The following is a 26,900-nucleotide window of genomic DNA, read 5'->3' as shown; positions in this document are numbered from 1 at the left end:
TATGTAATCATGGCTCCCAATTCATGGAGGATAAGTCTAGCAGCAGCTACTACTCATGATCTTCCTGCTACTTCCAGGATCTACCTCCAGTATCTACTTCCAGTATCAGAGATGGAAAGGCTCTGAGTGCCTGTTTCTGGAGAGAACAAGTGAGGAAAGTGACTTTTGTGTGGCTGAAATATACAAAGGTAAAAGCTGCATCTATTGCCCAGCCCACACTTGCACCTGGTCCTGCCTGCTTTAGAGCCAGTGGCGTAGCGTGGGGGGTGCAGGGGGGGCCGGCCGCACCGGGCGCAACATCTGGGGGTTAGGGTTAGGGGGTGCAAATCCATGGGTTAGGGGGAGCAAATTACTTGCCTTGCCCCGGGTGCTGACAACCCACGCTACGCCACTGTTTAGAGCATCTCGCTTTTCCCACTCCTGGCATGCAGCAATGGAAAGCTGGTTACAAAAGAATGTGGTCCCCAGACTGAAACAGATCCCCCAGCCCTGATGCTTATCAGTGAGTGGATTCCAAATGTTCCACATCAATCTAGGGTACCTGGCCTTTGACTCCTGAGACATGCCCAGCCATTCCAGCAATTGCAATCTGTTTCAACCATTTTCCGTTTTAAATTGGTGTAAACCACCCTGGGACATCCGAGCAAAGGGCAGAAAACATATTGAATTATGATGATGTTGTAGTAGTAGTAGTAGTAATGTAGGTTTGGGGGAGCCAGACTGGATGATGCACCGAGTGCTTTCCAGTTCTTGGGGGTCTGAATCTAGTGTGGGTTGGAATCTAACAGACAGGCTTGCAGAACCAGTCAAATAAGTTTTTTTCCTGGACCCAAAGCTGTGGCTAATGGATAAGTAAGATCTGTTGGTGTGTTAATGCTGTGAACCCCTCCATCCTATGCTAAGGCTGTATATATGTGTAAATAAAACCGTATAGATACCACAATCTCCACTGACTTTCATTCTGAGGAAAGAGAATCTGGGTTAAAAGCCTGGAACCCCTGGATTTTCTCACTGGCACAGAGACTGGGCTGCTGTGTAATAATAAGAATGCAAACTGTTCTGAGCAGACACACACATCAAACACAGCTGTGTGTGACCTTCCCCAGGTGTAACCACACGCTGGATTAGATGGGCTCTCGCTGTCTTCTCACAAAGCTATCCTGTTTTCAGAGACTCAGATTTCTATCAGTGTTTCCAAATGATGTCTGCCCACATTGAGAAAGGTGAGAACAAACTACGTTCTCACCTGGGTACATTTCGATCCTTGTCATTTGTCCTCGTAGTCTGAGAAACAAGTTAAGATGTCACTTATGTGGGAGGTGATGTGTGAGCTACCTTTGGGGTGTCTTTGGAAAGATTGCTGAATGTCGCAGCCTCTTTGGAGAGGCAGAACTTTCCCCACAGCACTGCCTCTTTAGAATATGCACCATTAAAGTGTGACATTGTGCTTTCAGTGACATTGCTTAAGGTCCGCTGCCACTGCGGAATACTATAGGCCATTCATTATACAACACGGAGAGCTGTCATAAAGTCCCATTTGCCATTTTGCAATTTATGTGAAATGTGTGGCCTGGCCACATTCATCCTTTTTTCTTTTCCTTTTCCCACAAACCTTGTTTCCAGTTAACTTTGTGTGATTGCTGGAGAGAATTATGGGAGGCGGTGGACTTTGGTCCACCCATAATTTGAAGCCCTGTGATACCACTTCAAACAGTCATGGCTTCCCCCTAAGAATCCTGGGAGCTGAAGTTTGTTGAAGGTGAAGAGGGTTGTTAGGAGACACTTTTCCTCTCCTAGAGCTACAATTCCTAGAGTTCCTTGTGAAGAGGGATTGTTAAACTACTGTGGGAATTGTTAAAACTACTGGGGTTTTCCAAACAACTTATATTTATCCCTGAATTCAACCTCTCTCTCTCTCTCTCTCTCTCTCTCTCTCTCTCTCTCTCTCTCTCTCTCTCTCTCTCTCACACACACACACACACACACACACACAAAATTAACTTTATTTTTTAAAGCAAAACCCTGGTCACCTCTAGCCATTTCATCACACAATATTATTATTCTTAGCTCCCAGGATCTGTGTTTTCACAAGCTTCCCTGTCTCACATTGTGGGCAGGATTCAGCTGAGTCACCTGTTGGGGTTTCTTTCATCACCATGATCCCTTAATCAAATGCCCACTGATTTCTCTCAAATGAATCATCTTTAGAAGCTGCCAGTAGCCCATCTCTCCAGTTATGTTTACTTGAAGTTCCACTAAATCTCTTGATGAAACCTTGACAAGATCAACTGTCGTCTAGCGTCATTCGTTCATTTATTATTATTATTTTATTAAGAAATGTCTAGGAAACTCCTGGGTTTTTATTTAAGCCTACTACGCCCTTCCCCCACCCCTCCTTTCATTCACTTCTGCCAGCCACACAAGTTAGGTAGGTGATAGCATTGCATGTTTCTATACACAAAATAAGTCACATCAATTAGATTATATTTGCTTTGTTTCATTTATTCTCCCTTTGGTCTTCTTTAATTAAATTATAATGTGAGACATGTTTCTCATGATAGCAGCATGCTTTAACTGAAGTTATGAAATTGTTTTCTCAACTCTGTAAGAACCTACTGGAATCTTGTGCACCACGCAGCAGAGATTAGAGCAGTGTTTCCCAACCGGTGTTCCGTGGCACAGTAGTGTGCCGCCGGACGTCGCCTGGTGTGCCGTGGGAGGGAGGCGAGCGAGTCGGGCTAATCCTCCGACGAGCTCCACCTCCAGACCCATTGCTCAAATCCTTTAACCCAGGAAGGCAGGAGGAGAAAGAGAAAAAAGAAAGGGTGGAAAAAAAGAAGGGGAAGAGAAAATATTTTTTTAAAAAAAGGAAAGAGAGGGAAAAAAGCGAGGGATGGAGGAAGGGGAAGGGGGAAGAAGATTTTGTGTATAAACAGAAGGGGAGGACAATGAAGAGGGGCAGGGCTTGGCAGGCAGCAGATAACTGGGGAGGGGGGCGCGGCTGGCGGCGGCTCAAGGCAGGAAGGGAGGAGCTGCCTTGCGGAGAGTCTTGGGCTGCAGAGATTTCCCGTTCAGGAGCGCGGGAGGCCACGCCGTGGATGGGAATCTCCTCCTCCTCTTCCTCCTCCTCCTCCAGGAGAGAGGGTGGTCCGCCCCACCGAGTCGGGCCTGCTCAAGCGTGGGAGCCTATAGTTAGAGCTCAGCTCCTTTTCTTGCCTTCCCCGCCCCCCGAGCACATTTTCCTCGCCCCCCCAACCCCCGCATGTAGAATAGAAGCCCTCCAGCCTCCACGGTGCACAAACTCTCCCCTCTGCAACGAAGCGCTTTGTTGCATTTCTTGGGGAGGTTTTTAGGCAGTCTTGGTGCACCTTAAATCAGCGCTAATTGCGCCTGGACGCAGTATTTACTTCCGAGTAGGCCCCCTTCTCTCCCCCCCCCCCCGGTAGCACCTGACGTTGCTATTCGTATCATCAGGTTTGTTTGTTGATAATTTAATTGTTTTAAAAGCATCATGCTAAAGAGCTCTCTCCCACCCCCAGACCCTTGGGCAAAACAGAAACACACACATACACAAACACAGAGATTGAGCCCTGCAGGTTTTATGAAATGAATGGATTCTGAATGCCTGTTTCAGTGGCTTGTCCGCCTTAGGCTGCTGGGCCAGACACCTGTTACACGGTGCAGTCCGTAAGCTGTGAGCGCTGCTACCTGCCGCCGAGACCACGTAACGACAGTCTTGAAAGACCTACATTGGCTCCCAGTACCTTTCCGAGCATAATTCAAAGTGTTGGTGCTGACCTTTAAAGCCCTAAGCGGTTTCGGTCCAGTATACCTGAAGTAGCATCTCCGCCACCATCGTTCAGCCCAGACACTGAGATCCAGTGCCAAGGGCCTTCTGGCAATTCCCTCACTGTGAAAAGTGAGGTTACAGGGAACCAGGCAGAGGGCCTTCTCGGTAGTGGTGCCCGCCCTGTGGAATGCCCTCCCATCAGACATCAAAGAGATAAACCAGTGTTTCCCAACCGGTGCGAGACGTTGCCTGGTGTGCCGTGGGAGGGAGTCGGGCGAGTCGGGCGGCGAGAGGCGGTGGCAGCGAGGAGAGGCCGCCCAGCGCGGGGCTCTCGCCGTCTGCCTGCCTGGCTGCCTGCGTGGCGCTGACGTCACGGGGCTGTAACGTGCCCCACATAGGCACACGCGGGGCGGCGAGCGAGCTCCCTCCCACATCCCATCGCCGCTCGCTTCGGCCGGCCTACTGGGCTGTCGCAGGCGGAAGGCCTGCGCATGCGCGAGGTTTTCGCGCCTTCGGGATTCCCTTCACGCCTTCCTCCTCCCGGGTCCTTGAGAGCGCGGGAAGCGGCAGCGCGAGACCGGCGTTGAGCCTGGTAGGTATTGCGCTTGCCAAGGCAGTCATTTGGGAAATGAAAACTTGCAAAGCAAGCAACCAGTTCAATCTGAAGTACGTGTATGCTTAATATCCTGTATCTGAAACCTGTTCTGCCCCCTCCCCCACACTTGGTGCCATTTTCATCTACACATGCAGCAGAGTAAGTTGACCCAGAATAGTACCAATTCAGATGGCAGATGGGAGAATGACAGTGCTGAATGCTTTCCCATGTAGAACAGTCCCTGCAAATAAAAACCTAGCATATTTGGAAGAGGGATGCTAGCCTAACCATTACCTTCTATGCTGTTACTATTTTTTTTTTTTTTTTACATAAGTAAAAAGTGACCTTTCCCCATCTGGCATGGTGGTGTGCCTCGAGATTTTTTTCATGAAACAAGTGTGCCTTTGCCCAAAAAAGGTTGGGAAACACTGGATTAGAGTACATAAATATAATCTCCGTTTTGCAATGGATTGCATTACCTGCCTACCAGACATACTCATCTGCTTCCCAGGTACTTGCAACCCCATTAACCAGGAAAATTGCATCATGAAGTTGGGGGCATAGGGTTTCTTCCATCTGTTTTCACGGGTCGCACATGTCGTGTAGTGACATGTTGGGTGACATCTGCTGTTGTGTCACACCATGCCCACAAGTGTGAATGACATTTTGCATGGCATGGCTGTATATCGATCCATACCAGCTTGTTGCTTAGTCGTCTTAGTCATGTCTGACTCTCCGTGACCCCATAAACCAGAGAATGCCCTGGAAACTCTCATTTTCTTCTCAAAGCTTCTCCTTTTTAATGTCCATGGAGTTTTCTTGGCAAAAATACTGGAGTGGGTTGCCAGTTCCTTCTCCAGGTGAATCACGTTTAGTTTAAACAGGAAAACTAACTCCATATTCCCTGCATATGAATGCACCTTCAGAGATGGAACCATAGTCATGCTTGCCACCCACTGAAATAGCTGGCACTCAGATCATCCAATGAAGCTGAATGTTGGACCAGCAAAAGGAAGTACTTTTTCACATAGTTGCAGAACTAAACTATGGAACTGACTACCACAAGACGTGGTGATTGTTGCTAATGTGAAGGGCTTTTAGGCATATTCAAAAAATTCATGGCGGATAAGATTATCAATAGCTAGTAGCTGTGATCACTATGTTCTACCTCTACTATGTGAGGCTGTATGTTTGTGAATACTACTTGCTAGGGATTGCAGGTGGGGAGAGGTCTGTGGCTTTCAGTTCCTGCTCGTGGGCTTTTCAGAAGCATCTAGTTACCTACTGTGAGAACAGAATGCTGGGCTAAATAGGCCTTTTGTCTAAGATGGCTGGGCTCCAGCCCTCATCAGCTGTAGCCATATCAGGGTGGGGTGAACGTTGGGGTTTGGTTTCCTTTGGAAACAGTCTGTGGAGGCTTGTTAGTTTTTTGAAATACTTGCGTTTATTTTCAAACATACATGGGCAGAGGCCTTGCTTCAACACCCCAACAGCCAAAAACCCACCGACCTGAAACCAGATCTGCAGAGAGAATGGCAGCTCCCCAAATTGCTGCATATCCTCCAACATTTATCTGATGAAAATAAGGACATCCCATTCCATAATGATAATTTTACTATTTATACCCCACACATCTTATTGGGTTGCCCCAGCACTCTGGGAAGCTTCTAACATATACAAAAGCATAATAAAACAATACACATTTTAAAAACTTCTCTATACAGGATTGCCTTCAAATGGCTTGGGGATTGGATAACTCCATACCCTCCAACATTTCTCCAATGAAAATAGGGACATTCTGGGATCAAATTAGAAACCGAAACAGCTTCTCTAAATTAGGGCCATCCCTGGAAAATAGGGACACTTGGAGGGTCTGCTGCTGTCAGCTTATAGAGATCAAATTATTCTCTCTTCACATCTCTCCCTAGAATGGCAGCTTTGCCCTTTCTTTCACACACGTCTAGTTTGCTCCTTCCTGATAATAGGGATGGCAGCAGCTGTGAGATCTCTTCCACATCTCCTCCAACCATCAGTGAGCGCTCTGGCCATCTTTGCTTCAAGAGAGAGACAAGTCACCAGAACATTATGGGCTAGCAACACCCTTTCATTAGCTCTGAGAAGAGGCTGGCCAACTGGTGTAGCAGGACAACTTACACTGATAGCTTGACTTATGGAAATCAAAAAGGAAACCACCAGCAATGTTTTTGAAGAAATAATGCTGTGCTTTCTCCTCAATAAAAAATGACAGATTTGATTTATGGTAAGCTGGCGGCTGTCCTGCTGAACATTTAGAACACACCCTTTTTTATCTGCCTACCTGGCATGCATATCTTGGAGCTTGCCCAGGCATAACACAAATTATTGTTTGTAGTGTTAATGACACGCTTGTGGTCCTTTTAAATAATCTTCCACTTTAGTCTCAGTGTTCCATGGAGGAATCTATTAGCCTGGGAGTTGCAGAAGTGGATGGGGTTGCCTTGAGGTAAACCTTGTGCAACCCATGTCAAGGTAACCCAGGTTAGGTGGCACCATTAAGAATTATTTTGAGTGCAGGAGTCAGTAAACAACTGTAGCTTCTCAGGATGCCATTCTCAGTCAGGATGGGTTGATGAAAACCTATTGCGAGTTTTATAGAAACCAGCATGACCTGACCACACTGTTGCCAGGATGACCTGGGTCAGCCCAACCTAGGGTGAACAAGGTTTTTATATGTTATAATGCCTTTGGTGCTTTCCAGTGGGTGTGGCAGAATTCCAAGCATTCTAGCCAATGACAAAGCTGCTTTTAATTGTACAAGCTTTCCATTAAATTGTCATTTGCCAGTTTCTGCTTTTCCACACATTCCAGTGTGGCAATCAATTTGAGGGCTAGTGATTTCGGGCTGGTGACTATTTTTGCTCAAAATACGTAGACCAAAAAATCCTCACCGAGGCTGCTGCTTCTGCCTCTTGCTTGGACTGGTTTATGGGTGATCTCACCCGATCAGAAACCATCTACAGTGGTGCCTCGCAAGACGAAATTAATTCGTTCCACGAGTTTTTTTGTCTAGCGAATTTTTCGTCTTGCGAAGCACGGTGTCGGAAAAGTTTTGGAAAAGCTTCAAAAATCACCAAAAACCTCAAAAAAGGCTAACATACCGCGTTCTATGAGTTGCTCCTCGAAGTCAAGTCGCAACTGTATTAACGGTGTTAAGAAAAAGGAAACAAACTTGCAAGATGTTTTCGTCTTGCAAAGCAAGCCCATAGGGAAATTCGTCTTGCGAAGCAGCTCAAAAACCGCAAAACCCTTTCGTCTAGCAAGTTTTTCGTCTTGCAAGGCATTCGTCTTGCGGGGCACCACTGTATTACGTACTGCTCAAATGACACAGCTGCATTCACTGAATGAGTGGAGGGGAACTGGTATAGTGTTTGCTGGCCTCCCTCTGCATACTCAAACGTATAGAGAGTTGTTAATTGAATCAGAAAACCAATTAAAACTGAAAGAATTTATTGAAGTTAGAGAGAATGTAACAAATTGGTTGCAATATTTTCAGTTAAATGAAGTATTTAAGAAGGATAAAAAGATAGGAGTACCATATGAAATTTCAACTTTTCAGAGAGAAATAATAGAAAATGATACGGAATTAATATCAAAAATGTACAATCTGTTGTTAGAATGGGAAACGAAAGATGAAGAGTTTAAATCAGTTATGATTAAATGGGCACAAGATGTGGGACACAATATCCAGATGGAGGAATGGGGAAAACTATGGAAAAAATGAGATAAAATTTGCAGCATGTGTGGCGATTAAAGAAAACTATATGAAAATCATGTATAGATGGTATCTAAAGGTAAAGGTAAAGGGACCACTGAACATTAGGTCCATTCGTGACTGACTCTGGGGTTGCGGCACTCATCTCGCTTTATTGGCCGAGGGAGCCGGTGTACAGCTTCCGGGTCATGTGGCCAGCATGACTAAGCCGCTTCTGGCGAACCAGAGCAGTGCATGGAAACGCCGTTTATCTACTTGCACTTTGACGTGCTTTTGAACTGCTAGGTTGGCAGGAGCAGGGACCGAGCAACGGTTGGGGGGGATTCGAACCCCCAACCTTCTGATCAGCACGTCCTAGGCTCTGTGGTTTAACCCACAGCGCCATCCACGTCCCTAGATGGTATCTAACGCCAGTTAAATTAGCAAAAGCATAAAAAATAAAATAAATAGCAAAAATGTACAAAACTAAGGAAAGCAAGTGTTGGAAATGTAAAACAATAGAAGGGACATTTTCCCATGTGTGGTGGGACTGCAAAATCATAAAGAAATATTGGAAAATGATTTATAATGAATTGAAGAAGATGTTTAAAATAACCTTTGTTAAAGAACCAGTAGCTTACCTACAGGAGTGGACTTACCAAAATCACAAAAGAACTTATTTATGTATGCAACTACAGCTGCAAGGACATTATTAGCACAATACTGGAAAGAAGAAGGTGTCCCAACTAAAGAAGATTGGCAAGTTAAATTAATGGAACATGCTGAAATGGCAAAATTGACAATGAAGCTAAGAGGAAGAGACGACAACAAATTTAAGGAAGAATGGAAGATGTTTATTGCATATATACAGAAGCATTGTACACAGGTTAATACATTAGCAGGGTTTTAGGATTACTTGTAATTTTGTATGAATGGATAATAAGTAATTTAAATGGTTCTCAAATTTTACAATGGACATGTGGTACGTTGATTAACAATGGAACCAAGGAAGGGACTAGGGGGAAGTCAATTTATTTTGTTTTTATTTTGTATTGTTTCTTAATTTTATTTTTGTTATATTTGGAAAATTAATAAAATGTTTTTAAAAAGGAGTTTCAGTTCAGCCTAACTCAAGAGAAAAAGGTATCAAAAATAGTAAATAAGAGGTGCAATGTACAGAATAGAGGGTTTCTGCCTTAAATCTAAACATTCCCCTCTTTTATCCATCCAATGTGTTTTTAACACATGAAATGCAAGATTCCCAACATTCACAAGGCAGCTAAATAGCCTGACACACAAATGACTAAGTCAGGCAGTATCTGCCTACAAGTTCTTGTTTGCTTTCTCTGCTGCTCTGAGAGCGCTGGGCATGTCTGAGGTGCTGAACATTTTCCTTATGCAAAAGTCATAAAACCAGAGAGGAGAATAGCAAAAGATGAGAAGGTATTTGTAGGCATTCTTGCCTGGAGTGTATAAACCACATGGGCGCTCTGCCAATAATGCGTGTAAAACATCACAAAGCACGGGAGAGAGATCTGACACGGAAAGAAATTCCATGGCATTGAGAGCCATCTTCAGCTTAAGGATGTATTCTTCGCCATAATCTTGCTTCACATCAGGCATGAGATTCTCAAGAAGGGTGCGTTCTTCCTTATTCCAGATCTCCGGAGTTCCCTGGATACCTGGAAGACAGAACAAAACACTGCTGAACATCTAGGCTTCATAATAGGACATCAGGTGTTCTGATGAAAATAAAATAACTAGAAAAAGAGGAATATGGGGTTCCTAAAGGAACTACCCCAGGTGACAGATTGGAACATATGCATGCTAGATTAGGGATGTAATCTGAATCCTGGTACCAGTTTGTTCCATGGACTCAGTGCCCATACCATTTTGCTTCAGTTCTCATTTTGCTATTTTTAATCATTCCCAAGCTGGTCCTTTAGCCTTTTGAAAATAATATTATTGCTTACATTTTTTTATGATGACAACTCAATGAGCTGGCAGTTGCCCACTGAAGTATATATCTTGCCTCAGGGTTACTGTCTGTTCAAGTGACAATGAGGAGGTGACGGACACACACATAAAAAATGGAGTTACCGCCCTTTTGTCATTTTTGAATGCATATTATATTTTTGCATGTATTAATAAGCATAAACTGGATGGTAGGAAAAATGACCATTTATTATAATGTCATAATGATCAATGTTCTTATAAAAAATATCTGCATACATCTCACATTTTGATGCACACAAAATACAAATAAAGCTCATTTTTTGGTTACAGTAATAAATTCCACATTAAGATGTAACACAATGACAGCCCTTTTTGTGTGTGTTTGGCAAAGTCATGGTGGACAGAAAGGTGAGAGAAATGTTAACGATAAAACAATGGATGTTAATGGTGGTTAATGGTTAAGCTAATTGCCTCAACAGTAAATCAATGAGGCCCAAACTGAAGCAAATACACATTTCAGCAGTGCCCAGTTAGCAGACAGTGAAGATGATGAGAGTAGCTGACTAAATCATATAGGAACAAATGTCCTATTCTAAAAATTCTTAAGAAACACAAACACCAGTATTGGTGAAATCTGCAGAAAGTCACTGCGATTAAGGTTCTTCGTGGAATGCCCTTTTAAATGTGTTGTGGGAGGGGAAGGAGTATTGGTTTTCTTTTGTCCTTATTTTTATTATGTATAAATGAGTATATCTATATAATGATTTCTATATATTGTACTTGTATGTCGTGTACCACCCCATCTGTGGATAAAGGGCAGTCTACTACTACTACTACTACTACTACTACTACTACTACTGCTTTGCAAAGAGAGAAGACAAGTGTGCTATGGGCCAGTTTGATGCTCTGTCTGCCTAGAGTGAATTCCACCACTTTTCCTATTCTAGTTCTAATCTCTGAGCGAAACAGATACTGTCGAATCTACCCCTTGAGATTAGGAAAGCCAGCTGATACAGGGCAAGACTTATTTGTGATATGGACAGATATTCAGCCATTCACAAGCCACCAGGGAACAAATGAACCAACTGAAAAAGGCCACAATGACACACAAATCCATGGGGACTGTGCTTCAGAAATTAATGAACATCTTTTCAATCCATATTATTCTGTGTGTGTGTGGTCTCAGGAGTTCCCTGGATAGTTGAAGACTAGTTCACTTATTTATAAATGCTATTATAAAAATTTTGTCTGGGAAAGTGATGGCATGATTGGACTTGATGTGTGCTGGTTTAATTATCCTCTGAGTCATGCACACAGGTTCCAATTAGCCACCTCAAGACAAATGCTTCAAAAACATAATGTGGAATGAAAAGATCTATTTCAGGCAGGACGCCATGATAGATCATCCAGCTAACCACATTTCCTTTTGCACATTTTAGTTCACAGGCTATTCAAAGACATCATACCTTGGCAATAAACCCTCTCAAACAAATTACCGTATTTTTCGCTCTATAAGACGCACTTTTCCCCTCTTAAAAAGTAAGGGGAAATGTGTGTGCGTCTTATGGAGCGAATGCAGACTGCACGGCTATCCCAGAAGCCAGAACAGCTAGAGGGAGCACTCCCTCTAGCTGTTCTAGCTTCTGGCTTAGCCGCGCGAAGTCTCCGCAGGGCACGGGGCCCTTCATGTATGCATCCCAGGCTCTGGTCAGCTCTCCTTTTAAAGAGCTGTGTGGAGCGTGTGTGTGGCTCTTGGGGGCTTTTCCACGAGGGAGAAAGGCAGCCCATCAGTGACGGGCTGCCCTTCTCCCTCCTTGGGGAAAAGCCTGCAAGCACCGCACACACGCTCCTCGCGGTTCGTGAATGGGACAGCTGACCAGAGCGTGGGATGCATACAGGCTCTGCTCAGCGCTCCCTTTAAAGAATTTTTTTCCCTTGCATTCCCCCTCTAAAAACTAGGTGTGTCTTATGGAGCGAAAAATACGGTAGCTGCCTGGTTAGAATCTAATAAGCCCAAGTTGTTTTGGGGTGTCTTCCCTTGACCTCTAGGAAACTGGCATTTATACAAGAAGACAACCCTTTGAGGCCAGCCACCTCTGTGGAAGGGGAAATAAAAGTCTGCCCCTTTTGAGGATGATTGATGAACTCCTAGAAGTGTTGCCCTATGCAACCTATCACTAAGACTCCACCTGGGACCCTAAATAGCGAAGTACAGGCTTTGCACATTCCTGTGGGTGACACTGGTGTTTCTGTGCCATTCATGGTTTTGGCTGACTCCAAGGAGGTCCCCCCCCCCCATCGTGAGCTAGATAACCAGGTGAAGTACCAGCAACTTACATGTCTTGAAGGCTGAGGGATGAAGCACAGATACTTTAATGCCCCATTTGGAGAGCTCTTGCCTCATGACTCCAGAAAACATGGATAGGGCTGCTTTGGATGCACCGTAGGCAGCAAAGCCTGGCATGGGGATACCTCCTATGGGAGCAATAAAAACAGTCTCCTGAGATTGAAGGATTATCGCATAGCTCAACGTTAGTTATAGCCTGCATGGAAATTCATATTCATTTTCGTGTACATTGCTCCTAATAGACACATTTCTGTACCCAATTTTGCCCAACATATGCATAATTTACAAGCAATTTCACACTAAAATAATATGTTGCTACACATTTTTAAATACACATCCTTTGGTTGGAGAGCTGCAGGGCAAAATTTAGGGGTTGTAAAGGCTAGATAGTCTTCACTTTGTCTCTTGGTTTGGGAGATGTGAAAAGAGGATGGTGAACTTGATAAGCCTTTGGTTGGCTCCAGCAGTTTTTTTTTGGAATGGAGAATGTCTCCAAATTTTAATTCAGAAAGCTGTACCTTTGATTGTTGAAGCTCTGAATGTACTTGTTTGAATGCACACCAGGAGGAAGGCAATAACTCTTCTCTAATTACCTGATTGAAAATTTTCCAAAGAAGCAAGATAGATGGAACAATAAGTGTTTCTGCTTTATTAGCAGCCTATCTCGGTTTTTGTTCTCAGGAGATACGTGCTAAATCCAAGTTATCTCCCTTTAACTTGCTTAGCTACGGTAATTCCAATACTGAGGTCAGATTGACTTCATTAAACCTCATTGCTATGTACTCTGGTGAGCAGGGACTGCGTGTAATAGAACAAAAGGGTAGTGACAAGAATGCACAGAAGGGTAAAGTAAAGCCCTGTTTCTCCTGCAACAGTGACTGTTGTTGCAATTGACACAGATGGAATTGGTGTTGCACAATGGCTATGACCCAATCTATGGTATGGGGAGATGCATGGTCACTGCCAATCCAACCCACGTGTCCCCAGCAATACGTAGTTGACGTGAAACCATTGCATTAAGATTTTCCCTAGGGATGGGTTTGCTCTGTTCCCTTCAATTTACTGTTCTAGTGTTCACTCTGTTCTGCATCACACTCCACCCAAATTCTGGTTTAACTGGGAGAAAGTCTTCACACTAATTCCTAGACCAGAACAGGCAATCTGTCACACATCTGCAGATGCTCATATTAATGAAAATAAGATTAAGATGCATTATGTTATGGGAAATCACAAAAATGTGTACATTTTGCAAAATTGCATACAAACGTATGTGTATTATGAGAAATTTGCCCTAACTGTAATGAGTGTGGGATTGCTCGTGCGTAAGTTACCGCCACTCCTGGCTGTGTTGCCTTGTTAAACGTTTCTGTCTGGACAGCCCTTCACTTCGTGGCTGCCTCAGTCGCTAGCAGAATCCGTCAGTGGGCGTTTCTTAAACCTTTTCCAACATAAAAGTTGTTTGACACCAAGTCTCCTCCTACTCTCCCTGCGCGGAAGTCTTCTGCGCAGGGAGGGCATGGGTAGCGGAGGACCCGTGCTCTCCCCGCTGGTGTCCGGTGAAGAGTCCTGGAGCCCTCTCTCCGATTCCCCCATCTGCCCCCCTTTATCCCTGGTGTTGTGCTGATTTGCTTCCCCATCTGCTGAGCTGCCTCTCTCCCTGCTGGGCCCTTCTCCAGCATCATTTGAGAGCCTTCCCTCCGCCTCTAGCTCTGATGTCAGTTCCCTGACACTAACATATTGATGAATTTTTTCATGGGGGCTTTTTAAAATGATGTGATCTGTTATGGAAATGTGGAGAGCTGATTTTAAGGCTGGAAAAATCAGAAGCTGAAAGAGACCTACAGTGGCATATTCATTCATGTCTAATGAAAACTTACACTAATAAAACACTGCAAAAAGGCCAATCTCAGTGTGACTCAATCAACATTCTTTTTTCTTTGTGTTTTAAGGTTATAGCCCTTGTGCACTGATAGATCACCAATCTTGATAAGGGCTTTTTTTTCCAGCCGGCACTCACCAGAACTCTGTTCCAGCTCCTCTCAGGTGGGCGCCATTGCCATTATAAGAGAGCAAGGGAGGCATGCATGGTAAGTTCCGGCACCAGTTTTTCTAGAAATATAACACTGATCTGGATGCATCTGTACAAACAGTTTGCTTGTTGCTGCAGCAATAACAATTAATACACATAACTTTTGTATTCAATTTTGCCTGATATTCACATTTTTTGCAAGCCGTTTCTCCAAATATAAACACATCTTTGTATGTTATTTCCACTAAATTATGCATCCCCCCCCCCCGATTTTCTCTAATATGCCTTTGATGGCAAAATTTGGAGAAGCACAATTTTCAAGCATAGCTGTATTTCTGTTGATGTATTCTTCTGGAAATACATCTTCTGGAAAAATGAGGCAGGTTCCCATTATAATGCAAACCCAACTACATTTTTCATGATTTCTACAAGTACACACATACAACAGGAAGTTAGTCAGTGAGTTTGTGGATATTTTGGTTACATATTTATCAGCTTGTTGTTCCAAATGCTCTTCAGTTGGCTGTTTTCTCATTTTGCAAAACCGAAAGTGATGCTGACACTTTTGACAAACCAGATTTTTTCACCTGCTGAAATTGATGAATACATACGCCATTTGGCTCAGCAATTGGACTCCTGCCATTGCTGGAGATGGAGCCTAAAGCAACAGACAGGAGGCGAAGGAACATTTTTAACAAGTTTCCAATTGCCTCGCTTTACCCGGTCTTCATCAATCCCGACTGTCAGGAAGGAAACCTTGTAGTCTGAAGAGATTCCAACACAAATTTCCTTGGCTCGCGGACAACAGTGCCTCGAGCAAGTCATGTTTCCATTATTTCAAATGTTTAACAGGCCCCAAAAGAGAAGTGAGATTTCTAAAAGATGCATAATGCGGTGTTCCCTATTCTGTAGGAACACATCTCATAACGTTATCTTCTTATGGCTCTGAGACAGGGTCCACTTTTAAGTAATATGTTTGGAAAAATTGCTACATTGTCTTTATTGGAACTGTCAAAAAATTAAAGCTAAGGACAATTAATGTCTTTAACAGTATGTATCAGGGGTACGGAAGCTCTGACCTGTGCAAAGGTAGATCTAGGGGAGCACGAATGATGCAATTGTACCGGGTGCAGAGCTTATGGGGCACCACAGGGGATGCAGGAACTATGACATCCAACAGAAGGCGAGAGGCTTACATATAAAAATAGGAACTGCCAAAAACATAGAAAAAACTATCATTTTTTAAAAAAAATGTTGTTAGACCTAAACCTACCGTATTTTTCGCACTATAGGACGCACTTTTTCCCCTCCAAAAATGAAGGGGAAATGTGTGTGCGTCCTATGGTGCGAATGCAGGCTTTCGCTGAAGCCTGGAGAGCGAGAGGGGTCCGTGCGCACCGACCCCTCTCGCTCTCCAGGCTTCAGGAAGCTATCCCAAGTCTTGCAAGCCCGGCGGGATGTCCCACGGGCTCGCAAGGCTTGCGGGCAGCAGCCTGCACCCAAAAGCTGGGGACAGCGGGGAGGTGCAGAGCCGCCACCCCGCTATTCCCCGACCTGATCTGGAGGCTGGCGGGGGGAGAAGCAAGCCTGCTTCTCCCCCCCCAGCCCCACAAGCTCGGGGGATAGGGGGATGGCGAAGCGCCGCCATCCCGCTATTCCACGACCTGATCTGGAGGCTGGGGGTGGGAGAAGCAAGCCTGCTTCTCCCCCCCCACCATCCCCACAACCTCCAGATCAGGTCGGGGAATAGCGGGATGGCAGCGCTCCGCCATCCCGCTATTCCACGACCTGATCTGGAGGCTGGGGGAGGGAGAAGCAAGCCTGCTTCTCCCCCCCACCATCCCCACAACCTCCAGATCAGGTCGGGGAATAGCGGGATGGCAGCGCTCCGCCATCCCGCTATTCCACGACCTGATCTGGAGGCTGGGGGTGGGAGAAGCAAGCCTGCTTCTCCCCCCCACCATCCCCACAACCTCCAGATCAGGTCGGGGAATAGCGGGATGGCAGCGCTCCGCCATCCCGCTATTCCACGATCTGATCTGGAGGCTGGGGGTGGGAGAAGCAAGCCTGCTTCTCCCCCCCCCACCATCCCCACAACCTCCAGATCAGGTCGGGGAATAGCGGGATGGCAGGCTTCAGGAGAGCCCCACCGCCAGCCCCACAAGCTCGGGGGACAGCGGGAGAGGCGCAGCGCGCCCTTCCCGCTGTCCCCCGACTTGGTTAGAAGGCTGGGGGGGGAGCCTGCTCCTCCCCGTCGCCAGCCCCGCAAACTCGGGAGACAGTGGGAGAGGCGCAGCACGCCATTTCCGCTGTCCCCCGACTTGGTTAGAAGGCTGGCGGGGGGGGCCTGGTTTTGCGGGAGGCGGGGGAATCCCCCCGCCTCCCAGGAAAGCCAGGAGAAGCCGTGCAGCCCTTTTAAAAGGCGCGCGGCTTCTGCCGGTTTCGCGGGAGGTGGGGGAATCCCCCCGCCTCCCAGGAAAGCCAGGAGAAGCCGTGCAGCCCTTTTAAAAGGCGTGCGGCTTCTGCCGGTTTCGTGGGAGGTGGGGGAATCCCCCCGCCTCCCAGGAAATCCAGGAGAAGCCGTGCAGCCCTTTTAAAAGGCGTGCGGCTTCTGCCGGTTTCGCGGGAGGTGGGGGAATCCCCCCGCCTCCCAGGAAATCCAGGAGAAGCCGTGCAGCCCTTTTAAAAGGCGCGCGGCTTCAGCCGGTTTCGCGGGAGGTGGGGGAATCCCCCCGCCCCCCAGGAAATCCAGGAGAAGCCGTGCAGCCCTTTTAAAAGGCGCGCGGCTTCTGCCGGTTTCGCGGGAGGTGGGGGAATCCCCCCGCCTCCCAGGAAATCCAGGAGAAGCCGTGCAGCCCTTTTAAAAGGCACGCGGCTTCTGCCGGTTTCGCGGGAGGTGGGGGAATCCCCCCGCCTCCCAGGAAATCCAGGAGAAGCCGTGCAGCCCTTTTAAAAGGCACGCGGCTTCTGCCGGTTTCGCGGGAGGTGGGGGAATCCCCCCGCCTCCCAGGAAATCCAGGAGAAGCCGTGCAGCCCTTTTAAAAGGCGTGCGGCTTCTGCCGGTTTTGCGGGAGGTGGGGGAATCCCCCCACCTCCCAGGAAAGCCAGGAGAAGCCGCGATCTCTTTAAAGGGTTTGCACGGCTTCTGCGGGCTTTTGGGAGAGGTGAGGGAATCCCCCCACCTCCCAGTAAAGCCAGGAAAGCCCTGTGCAGCCCCTCCGCCAAGGAGAGGCTGCACGGGGCTAAAGGGGAAGCCAAAACAGCGAGCGGGATCCATCCCGCTCGCTGCCTTGGCTTCCTCCATAGCTGCGCGCAACCCCTCTGCCAAGGAGAGGCTGCACGGGGCTATGGATTCTTTAGCCCCACGCAGCCTCTCCCGGGAGGGAGAGGCTGCACGGGGCTAGGGGAAGCCAAAACAGCGAGCGGGATCCATCCCTCTCGCTGCCTTGGCTTGATCCATAGCTGCACGCAACCCCTCCGGCAGGGAGAGGTTGTGTGCAGCCTGTACGCTGCTCTTTGGGGCTGTGGGGGAAAAAAAGATTTTTTTTCTTGAATTCCCCCCCTAAAAACTGGGTGCGCCCTATGGTCCGGTGCGCCCTATGGTGCGAAAAATACGGTATATACAGTGGTACCTCAGGTTAAGTACTTAATTCGTTCTGGAGGTCCGTACTTAACCTGAAACTGTTCTTAACCTGAAGCACCACTTTAGCTAATGGGGCCTCCTGCTGCCACCACGCCGCCGGAGCACGATTTCTGTTCTCATCCTGAAGCAAAGTTCTTAACTTGAAGCACTATTTCTGGGTTAGTGGAGTCTTTAACCTGAACCGTATGCAACCTGAAGCATATGTAACCTGAGGTACCACTGTACATATACAAACTCTATTAAAACCACACAAATAATTCCAATAAAAATAGCCTGGCACCAGCCCTTTCATGATAGGCAGTCAGTTCCCCAAAGCCTGTTGGAACAAAAAAAAATTAGCTGGAACAAGAAGAGAGCCAGTCGAGCTTCTCTCAGGAGGGAGTGCCAAAATCTGCGAGCAGTAAAACAATCACACTATTAATATTAATCATCATCATCACACTAGTCATATGAAAGAAGATGTAAGTTAGATGAATTGGCCTTTGCTGCTACCTTTGTGTGGTAGAACATTATGTTGCCCGATCACAGCTATGCTAAAACCTCAGATTTCTCAGTTGTTTTTCTATGGGGAGTGGAGAACCCATCTTTCTCCTCTTGGGGAAAAAAAGGAAGTTGAGCCCTGTGATTGAGTCTAACCATGAAGGCTGTGGTCTCCATCCCAGCAACCACCACTTTCAGACTAGACAGTTATATGGAAGCCTGCCCTAATGTGCTCTGTCCTAACTCCCATCCATTCAATCTTGACTTGCACATTGTTACTGTTTTTGCAGGAGTGGAGTTTTCAACTGGGAATCCTCCCACACTGGGCATCTGCGACAGGAATAAAGACACCAGGATGGTGAGCAGAGAACAGCCAGCCTAGAATAGCAAGTCTGTAACTATATGAATGGCATGAACATATTTTGTTTGACTCACCTGCCATGCTTGAAATGTTAATAAGCCTTCCTTTGGACTTGCGGAGCAATGGCAAGAAAGCTTTTGACAGTTCAACGGGACCGAAGAAATTGACATCCATGCACTGCTTGTAAGATTGCATAGGGAGCAGTTCCCCATCTCCTGGGAGACCCAGGACCCCAGCATTGTTGATGACACCCCAGAGATCTGGCAAGGAAGAAGGAAACAAGGTTATACAAATCTGACAATTTCAGCTGCTCTCACTTTCTCATTTTTTCCATTCTCCGGTTCAGCACCTTTGTTCGAGATTTTTCTTTAAAAAAAAAGTCACCATGAGAATTCATCAGGATTTTAATTCAAATTTCTCATAATATACAAATTTTTGCACACATTTCTGCCTAATATATACATTTTTTTGCAACACAATTTCCAGTAATGCAATGCATTTTTTTGCAAGGAGGTTTAACTAATACATGACTTTTATGCCTATTGTACCCTACTGTATGCATTATTATATACATTAGTTGGCTTACATGGCTGGAGACCTACATTGAAAAATAGAAAAATGCAAATTTCAAAAGATGGCTGTGGTACCATTTGCATGTTGGTTTGGAAAGTGCCAAGCAACTAATGTCTATAAAATACATTAGTGGAAAGTCTCCATAAAACACAAAAATTAATGAGAATACCATACAAGAATCCAGGGATATTTTTTTTTCAGCCTGAGCTCACTGGAGCTCAGCTCTGGCAACTCTTAGGTGGATGCCATTGCCATTCTAAGAGAACAAGGGAAAAGTTCATGGCACCTCTTTTTTCTAGAAAAACAGCACTGATTACAGGGATATGGCTTTGCAAACATGTGTATATCAGGCAGAATTGCATACAAGGATGTGTACATAGTGAACAATTTGCAATAAAATGCTTGTAAATTTTCATGAAGACTTAAAAAACCCCCCTCAGAGAAACCAAAATGGACTGATCAATCCATCCCTCACGCTGAATTGTCTCCAAATATGCAGCAGATATATGTGCTAATTAACAGCAGCCTTTGACCCAAAGATGTTGAAGTGTCAATATCTGAGAACATCTTGACATATATCAATCCATTTGATAGTTGATTTGACAACATCTGACTGCAGATGGGAGGAAGCAACAGGCAGCTGCTATCATTATTTAATTTCTATGCTGCTCAATGCTAAAATAGGTTTTTGCATGGTTTATGCTGAAATAGACTTCTGTGCAGTTTACAACATATAACAACCCCTTGCACAGACTTTAAAATACAAGCATCCATTATTAAAGTACAGTGGTACCTCGGGTTAAGAGCTTAATTCATTCTGGAGGTCTGTTCTTAACCTGAAATTGTTCTTAACCTGAGATACCGCTTTAGCTAATGGGGCCTCCCGCTGCCGCCGCACGATTTCTGTTCTCATCCTGAAGCAAAGTTCTTAACCCGAGGTACTATTTCTGGGTTAGCGGAGTCTGTAACCTGAAGCGTCTGTAATCCGAGGCACCACTGTATTACTAATTACTGTGTTGCTTTTATAGGATTCTTTTATTGTTAATTTTAATTGAGGACACTTTTTATGTTTTAGTGGGACTGTTTCATGGTGCATTCTAATAATGGATGCTTGTATTTTAAAGTCTGCGCAAGGGGCTTTTATGTATTTTATATAATACGCAATGCATTTGTGTGTGTAATTTTCATGAATCTATGTATTTTTATGGACACCTTAGCCCAGCACGTGCTTTTTGTGTGTGCATTACATGGCTGCAGAAATACAGTATACTGCAAAGTGCAGAAGAAAGGTAAATTTCAAAGGCTGGCTGTGCTTTGGTTACATATTGTGAATTATGTTGGCTCAGCTTTCAGATAATAAGAAGAGCCTACTGGACCAAGTCAATGGCCTACATAGTCCAGCATCCGTTTCCCACAGTGGCCAACCAGATGCAACTGGGAAAGGAGAAAGCAGGATCTGAGCAGAAGAGCAGCCCTCTCCCCTCCTGCCGTTTCCAGCAATTGGTATTCAGAACCATTGCAGAAAACAGCCATCGCTGATAGCCATCAAGAGCGCTCTTCTCCATGAATTTGTTGAATTCTCTTTTAAAGCCATCTAGGTTGGTGGCCCTCACTGCCTCCTGTGCTGAAAAAGTACTTTCGTTTATCTGCCATCAATCTTCCAACATTCAGCTTCATTGTATGTTCACGTATTCCAAATGCAAGCAGCATCTAATTTCTTCACCAAGTGGCACGTCAGGTTTCGATACTGAAATAGGAGTGTTGGGATCCTGAGGCCTAGATCAACCAAGACAACATTTGAAACTTTGCAAAACATCATTTCAGATCACAAGCAACACCCACGAGGATTGTGTACACTCCCTTCACAGCACATACCTGCACCTTGCAACTTCCTTCTTACTTCAAGGTACGCTTCTTTAATCTGCACCGAATTAGTGATGTCTAGTTGCAGAACAGAAAGTCTATCTGAGCAGGACTGCCTCAGTTTTTCTGCACCAGGCCCTCTCTCATTCAGAACGGTGGCAAACACGGTGAATCCTAAACTGTCAAGGTACTTCGCCAATGCATGTCCAATGCCACTATCGCTTCCTGTAAAAGATTACTTCTTCTATTTATTTATGCTACTCATGGCCTTGACTTATAACCATCACAATTCTCAAAGCAGGATGCAATTATTAAAATAAACACAATCAATAAAGGAACAAAACTGCAAACTAAGCCACAAGCTAAATATTTGAGCTGGCAATAGTACAGCACTCATTTATGTTTCCAACACAGCAGACAACGAGGCTGTATTTGTGTGTGTGAGTGAGTAAGAGAGCAAGCAAGCAAGCAGGCAAGTGCAGTGGAGGTATAAGAAACCTTTTTCATGCCAAGACCTGCTTTCTGTCATGGGGAATGCCCTAGGAGATGCATGCCAAAGGTAGGTGGGGCTAGGGGGGAAATAAGACTGCATTCCAGCCATGCAAAAGCCAATGGTTTCTACACACACAACTCCACACTCATTTCTCCATCCTTCATCCATTCAAGACACAGAAAAGAAAGTACCTTCATGCAGTGCATGATTAAACAATGGAACTCACTCCTGCAGGAGGCAGGGCAGTGAAAGCTGCCAACTGGGATGTCACTAGAAGGCTATTAGACAAACTCAGGGAGGATAAGGCTATCAAAAACTCATAGCCACAATGGCTACGTTTTACCTCCATTATGAGGAGATCACAGATGGGCAGAGTGCTCTTACACTCATGTCCTGCTTGAGGGCATCATTACACTTCAAATACAGACTTTTTCCCATTCAGGGCTATGCTATGCTAACATTACTATTGCTTAGTATTTTTTTAACACAGCACTTTCTGCATTTCTTCACCATTGCTTATGCATCCCCGTGTGACTTGTTTTCAGATTGCTCTGGCCACCAAAGAAGGTACACTGTGCTCAGATGGTATCTGGGAGTCATTCTTTGCATACAGAAAAGGAACAATAAGGCGTAGCTGAGAGCTGATATCTCTAAAATTATGGGAATGTTGATTTGAGCGGTACAGGGAGTTGTGTGCTGGTGAACACTCATATTGTTCTGACTTATAGTAATACAGTGGTGCCCCGCAAGACGAATGCCTCGCAAGACGGAAAACTCGCTAGATGAAAGAGTTTTCCGTTTTGGAGGTGCTTCGCAAAACGAATTTCCTATGGGCTTGCTTCGCAAGACGACAATGTCTTGCGAGTTCCAGCTGTTTTTTTTCCCTTCCCCCCTTTTTCTAAGCTGCTAAGCCGCTTATCAGCTGATCCGATCAGCAGATAAGCCGCTAAAAGCGCTAATCCGCTAATCCGTTAACGGGCTTGCTTCGCAAGACGAAAAAACCTCTAGACGAAGAGAATCACAGAACGGATTCTTTTCGTCTTGCGAGGCACCACTTTACTGTTGTTCTGCACTTAAGTGAATGCTCAGTCAGGAAACTGGTTAGTCTCTTCTGATTCCTGGATCCAGCAAGGGTTAAAATCTAACTGAGGAACCCATTCTTGAATTAGCCAGGCAAGGGCCACAAACTCTAAGGGGTTCTAGGTGCTTATCGCATATTTGGTTGCCCTGGAATGAGGAACAGTGGAGACTAGAATTGCCATCTTTGGCTGGGCAAAATATGGGACAGGTTGGTCAAAATAAAGGGGTGGGGGCACATATACTTTTAAGGACACCAAATCTTCCCACCTTTTGTGGAGGGGGGTTCCCTGCATCCGGCCTCTGGCACTGCTATTCCCCTTGACTCATGTAGACGGGCAGGGGGCAGGGGTAGATGGCTGGCTTCCATGGGTGACGAGCCACAGCTCCAGCCCCTTGCCCAGAGGAAAAGGGGGAAGGAGTAGTTGTCAGGTCAGGGCGGTGGAAGGGGCCAAGCGGCGGTGGACCTGCACAATGCTAGACCGGTGGGAGGCAGCTGAGGAGTAGCACCAGTGAAAGGGAACGAAGGAGGGGACATGGGAGGGACAGGAAGTCATTCCCTCCCCCTGATGCAGTCTTGAGTAAAATCCTTCCACTGAGCTTGGAATTAGCTTTAGGGGGGGAAATTCCCTGCTGGTCTCAGTGAGAGATTTCCTCCCAAATGCAAACTACAGCTTCAGAAAGAGATGTTCCTGAAGGCTGCAACAGGGGAAGAAAATGGTTAAATCTACCCTCTATGCTCAGGTGGGAGAATTTAAATTCGCAAAGTGGTGTTGGTGGGGGGAGGATGTGGGCCTGAAGTTATTTTGGGGGCGGGGTGGGGGTCAGGAACTCAATGTAAATGACAAATGAATGAGGTACTTTAATAATGATGGGGGGGAGGTTAAGACGAATAAAAATGTGCAGATACCATCTTGTAAAGCATGAGTAATCTAGAGGGTGGCTTAGATCAGTTTTTAAGCCTATGTCTTCTGAATAAACCACTTGTTCTCATTCTCGCTGCTTGTCCCTTCTTGTATTGCATCTGCTTCAACACAGAACAGAACTTGGCTGGGACAATTATGATGGGAACACAGACTGCAGATGTGATTCTATCACTTGTTTGCCTAATTTGGTACACTTAGACTGAGGAGCGTCTCTGTGGACCTCTCCAACAATCTGGTTTACAGTTGTTAGTGACTCAGTGCCAACCTTTTAAATGAAGAAACAGAAAGATTTTTTTCCTGCACCTAACACTCCAAGATGAGCCAGGTGTTGCTGAAACACAGTGTGCCTCAACCTTCCAGCATAATGCAGAAAACAGGCATGCAAGAGCTCATAAGTGAACATTGTGTTCTGTCTGCTGGTGTTCCTTGTGAATGACCCTTATTTATACGGTATTTATTTTAGAAACCATTGATGGATTTTCCTTCTCTTTCCTCTCCCTCCCACCTCACTGGGACCAATGAAGAGCAGTGTCCTTTCCTTAACAAGACACCCCACCGGCAAATAAATAATCTGCATCTGGGTGCATAGCGTTTTGTCATTGGAGGCAGTTTTGCCACAATCCATCAAGTCTGATGCACCATTTAAAGATCTGTGTCAAAAATGAAATTGTGCTTTCCCCAACTCTAAGGCTTTGCTTTATCCAAATTTGCAAAAAGTAAACCTAGGTTCTCTGTTAGATACAAAACCACCAGCTCATTTTGAATAAAAAGCCCAAGTAGAAATTCCCCAACTCCGCCATCGTAACACAATTCACAGTTCAGACCTCCAGTAATTCTCATGCTGTCTTGATGAATGCTTACTTAAGGAGTGAGAACATACACAGTTCTGTGCTGCTAAGAAGGTAGAAATTTCATATGGCTCCTGATTGGAGCAAACGGCCTGATATTTCTGCACCTGAAAGGCCCCCTGCCTGGAAAAGGATGGAACAGAGAAATGGATGCTAATAAATAAAAGGGTGCAAGCCTTGGGGATGAAAGAGAGTCAGAACTGTGCTAATTCAGAGAGTAATGTAATGTAAAAGACTGAGTAATGTAAAAAGAGAGTAATGTAATGTAAAAGACTTTTACATTACTCAGAGACTGAGTAATGTAAAAGATTCTCTCAAGAGCTAATGAAAGCCAAAGTTCTTCCTTCTCCTTACCTGTGATGAGTACTGCTTTGTGGTCCACAGGGAGCAGGGCTTGATCAGATGTGTAAATGCAGAAGAGGAAGCACATCAGTGAGAACAAACTCAAGCCCAGGTAACTTCTCAGCGTGGTGAAACACAGGACTCCTGAAGCAAGGAGCAAGAGGAGACCCCAGGAAAAGGGGGTTGCCTTCTCCACACAGTTCTTTTTGGCTCGGTAAAGGATCGTCCCTCCATAGAGCACCACTGCACCCATGTAGATCAACAGGGAGCTATCAGCTTCAGAGTGGTGCATGGCAGCGGTCGCAGGCAGAAGACAGACAGGACTGCAACATCCAGGCACAGCAGAATAGGACAAAAAGAAAACGACCCCCTAGCAGTCTTCAGAATGCATGCATTGCTATAAGGGGCTGTATCTTCTGTGCGAAGAGGATGAAGGGAGGAGGGGTCAGCTGCAGATGGGGTTGCGAAAGATCTTTAGGGACTTCAAGCAAGGAAGTTGCAAGAGCAACTGTCTCCTGAATGAATGTATGTATGTATGTATGTACATACATACATACAGATAAGCGTGGGGTGGCTTATCTGAGCTGCTTGCCAAATAGGGCAAAACCCTATGACATTTCCTCTCACCTTTCTTTTTTCTTTGTAATCTTATTCCAAGAAGACTCCACCTTCTAAGGGACACACAGCTTGGGTAATGATTGACAGAGGCAGGAGGATAAGAGTGAACATGAAGCAGCACACCCCAAGGCATTTGACAGCTCTTACATCATTTGCAGGCTTACAGGTGTCACTCTTAAGAGGAAAAGTGGGGGTGGGGAGTGATGGATGGATGTGCATCATTAGTTTGGAGAGTTTCTGTGCTGTCCTTTGATGCTCACCTCTCAACTCTGCTTATTTCACAAATGCAAGAAAGGATGGATTTCACAAATGCAAGAAAGGATGGATCTGTCCATATCAGTTTCTCATGTTTCCAGTCTCCACATTTTTTTGCAGCAATTTTGAATTATTATTTTTTTGTTAACCCTCATGAAAAAAATGTCATTGGTTTGGTGTGCCTTTCTCCCCAACATGCACATTTCTGAATGCATGTTATCCACACTTTTGCAAGAATTTTCTCTAACGTAATACACGTCTGTAAGTTGTTTTTTCCTTTAATGTATGCAATCTTATGTACATTTCCCCCTAATGTTGGCATTCTGGTACACACTGGCTGGCTGGAGAACTGTACTGCAAAATTTGGTGTAGGCTGAATTTTGAAGGAGAAAGATTTTGCATATTGCTTCAAAAAATGTGAATCAGATGGTTTCCCATTAAAATACAAAAAACAACAACCCTGGGTTTATCCCCCATCCTTAATGCAGAGCTGTATCCTACTGAATTCTATGCAGAGTAGTCCCACTGAAATCAATGGAACTATATTAGGCATGCCCATTAATTGCCATGGGTCTGAGGAAAACTATAACTGTATCTAACCTACAGTGTCTGCTCCTCTACCAATTGGTTCTAAGTTGCTACAATGCAGCTTAATTAGCATGGACTGAAATCTTTCAAAGCAAGAGTGTTGTTCCTGCAGTCTTCCAGTTGTTGGCCAATGGTCAGGGGATGGTGGGAATTGTAGTAATACAACAGGTAAGTGGCCTCAGGTTCCTGATACCAGGCTATACTTACTGGCAGTGGCTCTCTGGGGAAGGAATTGTGAAACTTTGACATTCCAGGTGCTGCTGAACTATAACTCCCATCAGCCGTAGTAAGCATGGCCAACAATCAGGAGTGATGGGAGTTCTTGTTCAGGAACATCTGATGGGCCAACATTTTCCCATACCTGCTCTCAGGTTTTAGACAAGATT

General features: G+C 45.4%; 2 protein-coding genes across 3 annotated transcripts in view; one reads left to right on the top strand and one right to left on the bottom strand.

Moving 5' to 3' along the window:
* The window catches only part of LOC308591485 (tigger transposable element-derived protein 1-like), a gene marked incomplete at its 3' end in the record, with an annotated part of 500,687 nt that overhangs the window by 225,991 nt on the left and 247,796 nt on the right, over positions 1–26,900 (top strand). The gene's annotated exons all lie outside the window — the stretch shown is intronic.
* Positions 8,948–25,777, bottom strand: HSD17B2 (hydroxysteroid 17-beta dehydrogenase 2). Of its 2 annotated transcripts, XM_081201256.1 has the most exons (5): positions 25,066–25,711; positions 21,380–21,592; positions 19,006–19,191; positions 12,409–12,546; positions 8,948–9,797 (listed from the first exon to the last, which is right to left on the bottom strand). In XM_081201256.1, exons 1-5 carry the CDS (start codon positions 25,343–25,345, stop codon positions 9,439–9,441), a joined length of 1,176 nt encoding a protein of 391 aa, XP_081057382.1. In that variant the 5' UTR covers positions 25,346–25,711; the 3' UTR covers positions 8,948–9,438. The 2 variants fall into 2 exon arrangements, with proteins under 2 accessions (XP_081057382.1, XP_081057383.1); XM_081201257.1 differs by lacking the exon at positions 21,380–21,592 and having other exon boundaries at positions 25,066–25,777.

The sequence above is a fragment of the Podarcis bocagei genome, assembly GCF_964188305.1.
Source record: "Podarcis bocagei genome assembly, chromosome: 7".
NCBI classification, from domain to species: domain Eukaryota; kingdom Metazoa; phylum Chordata; class Lepidosauria; order Squamata; family Lacertidae; genus Podarcis; species Podarcis bocagei.
This window is presented reverse-complemented; position numbering and strand designations above follow the sequence as displayed.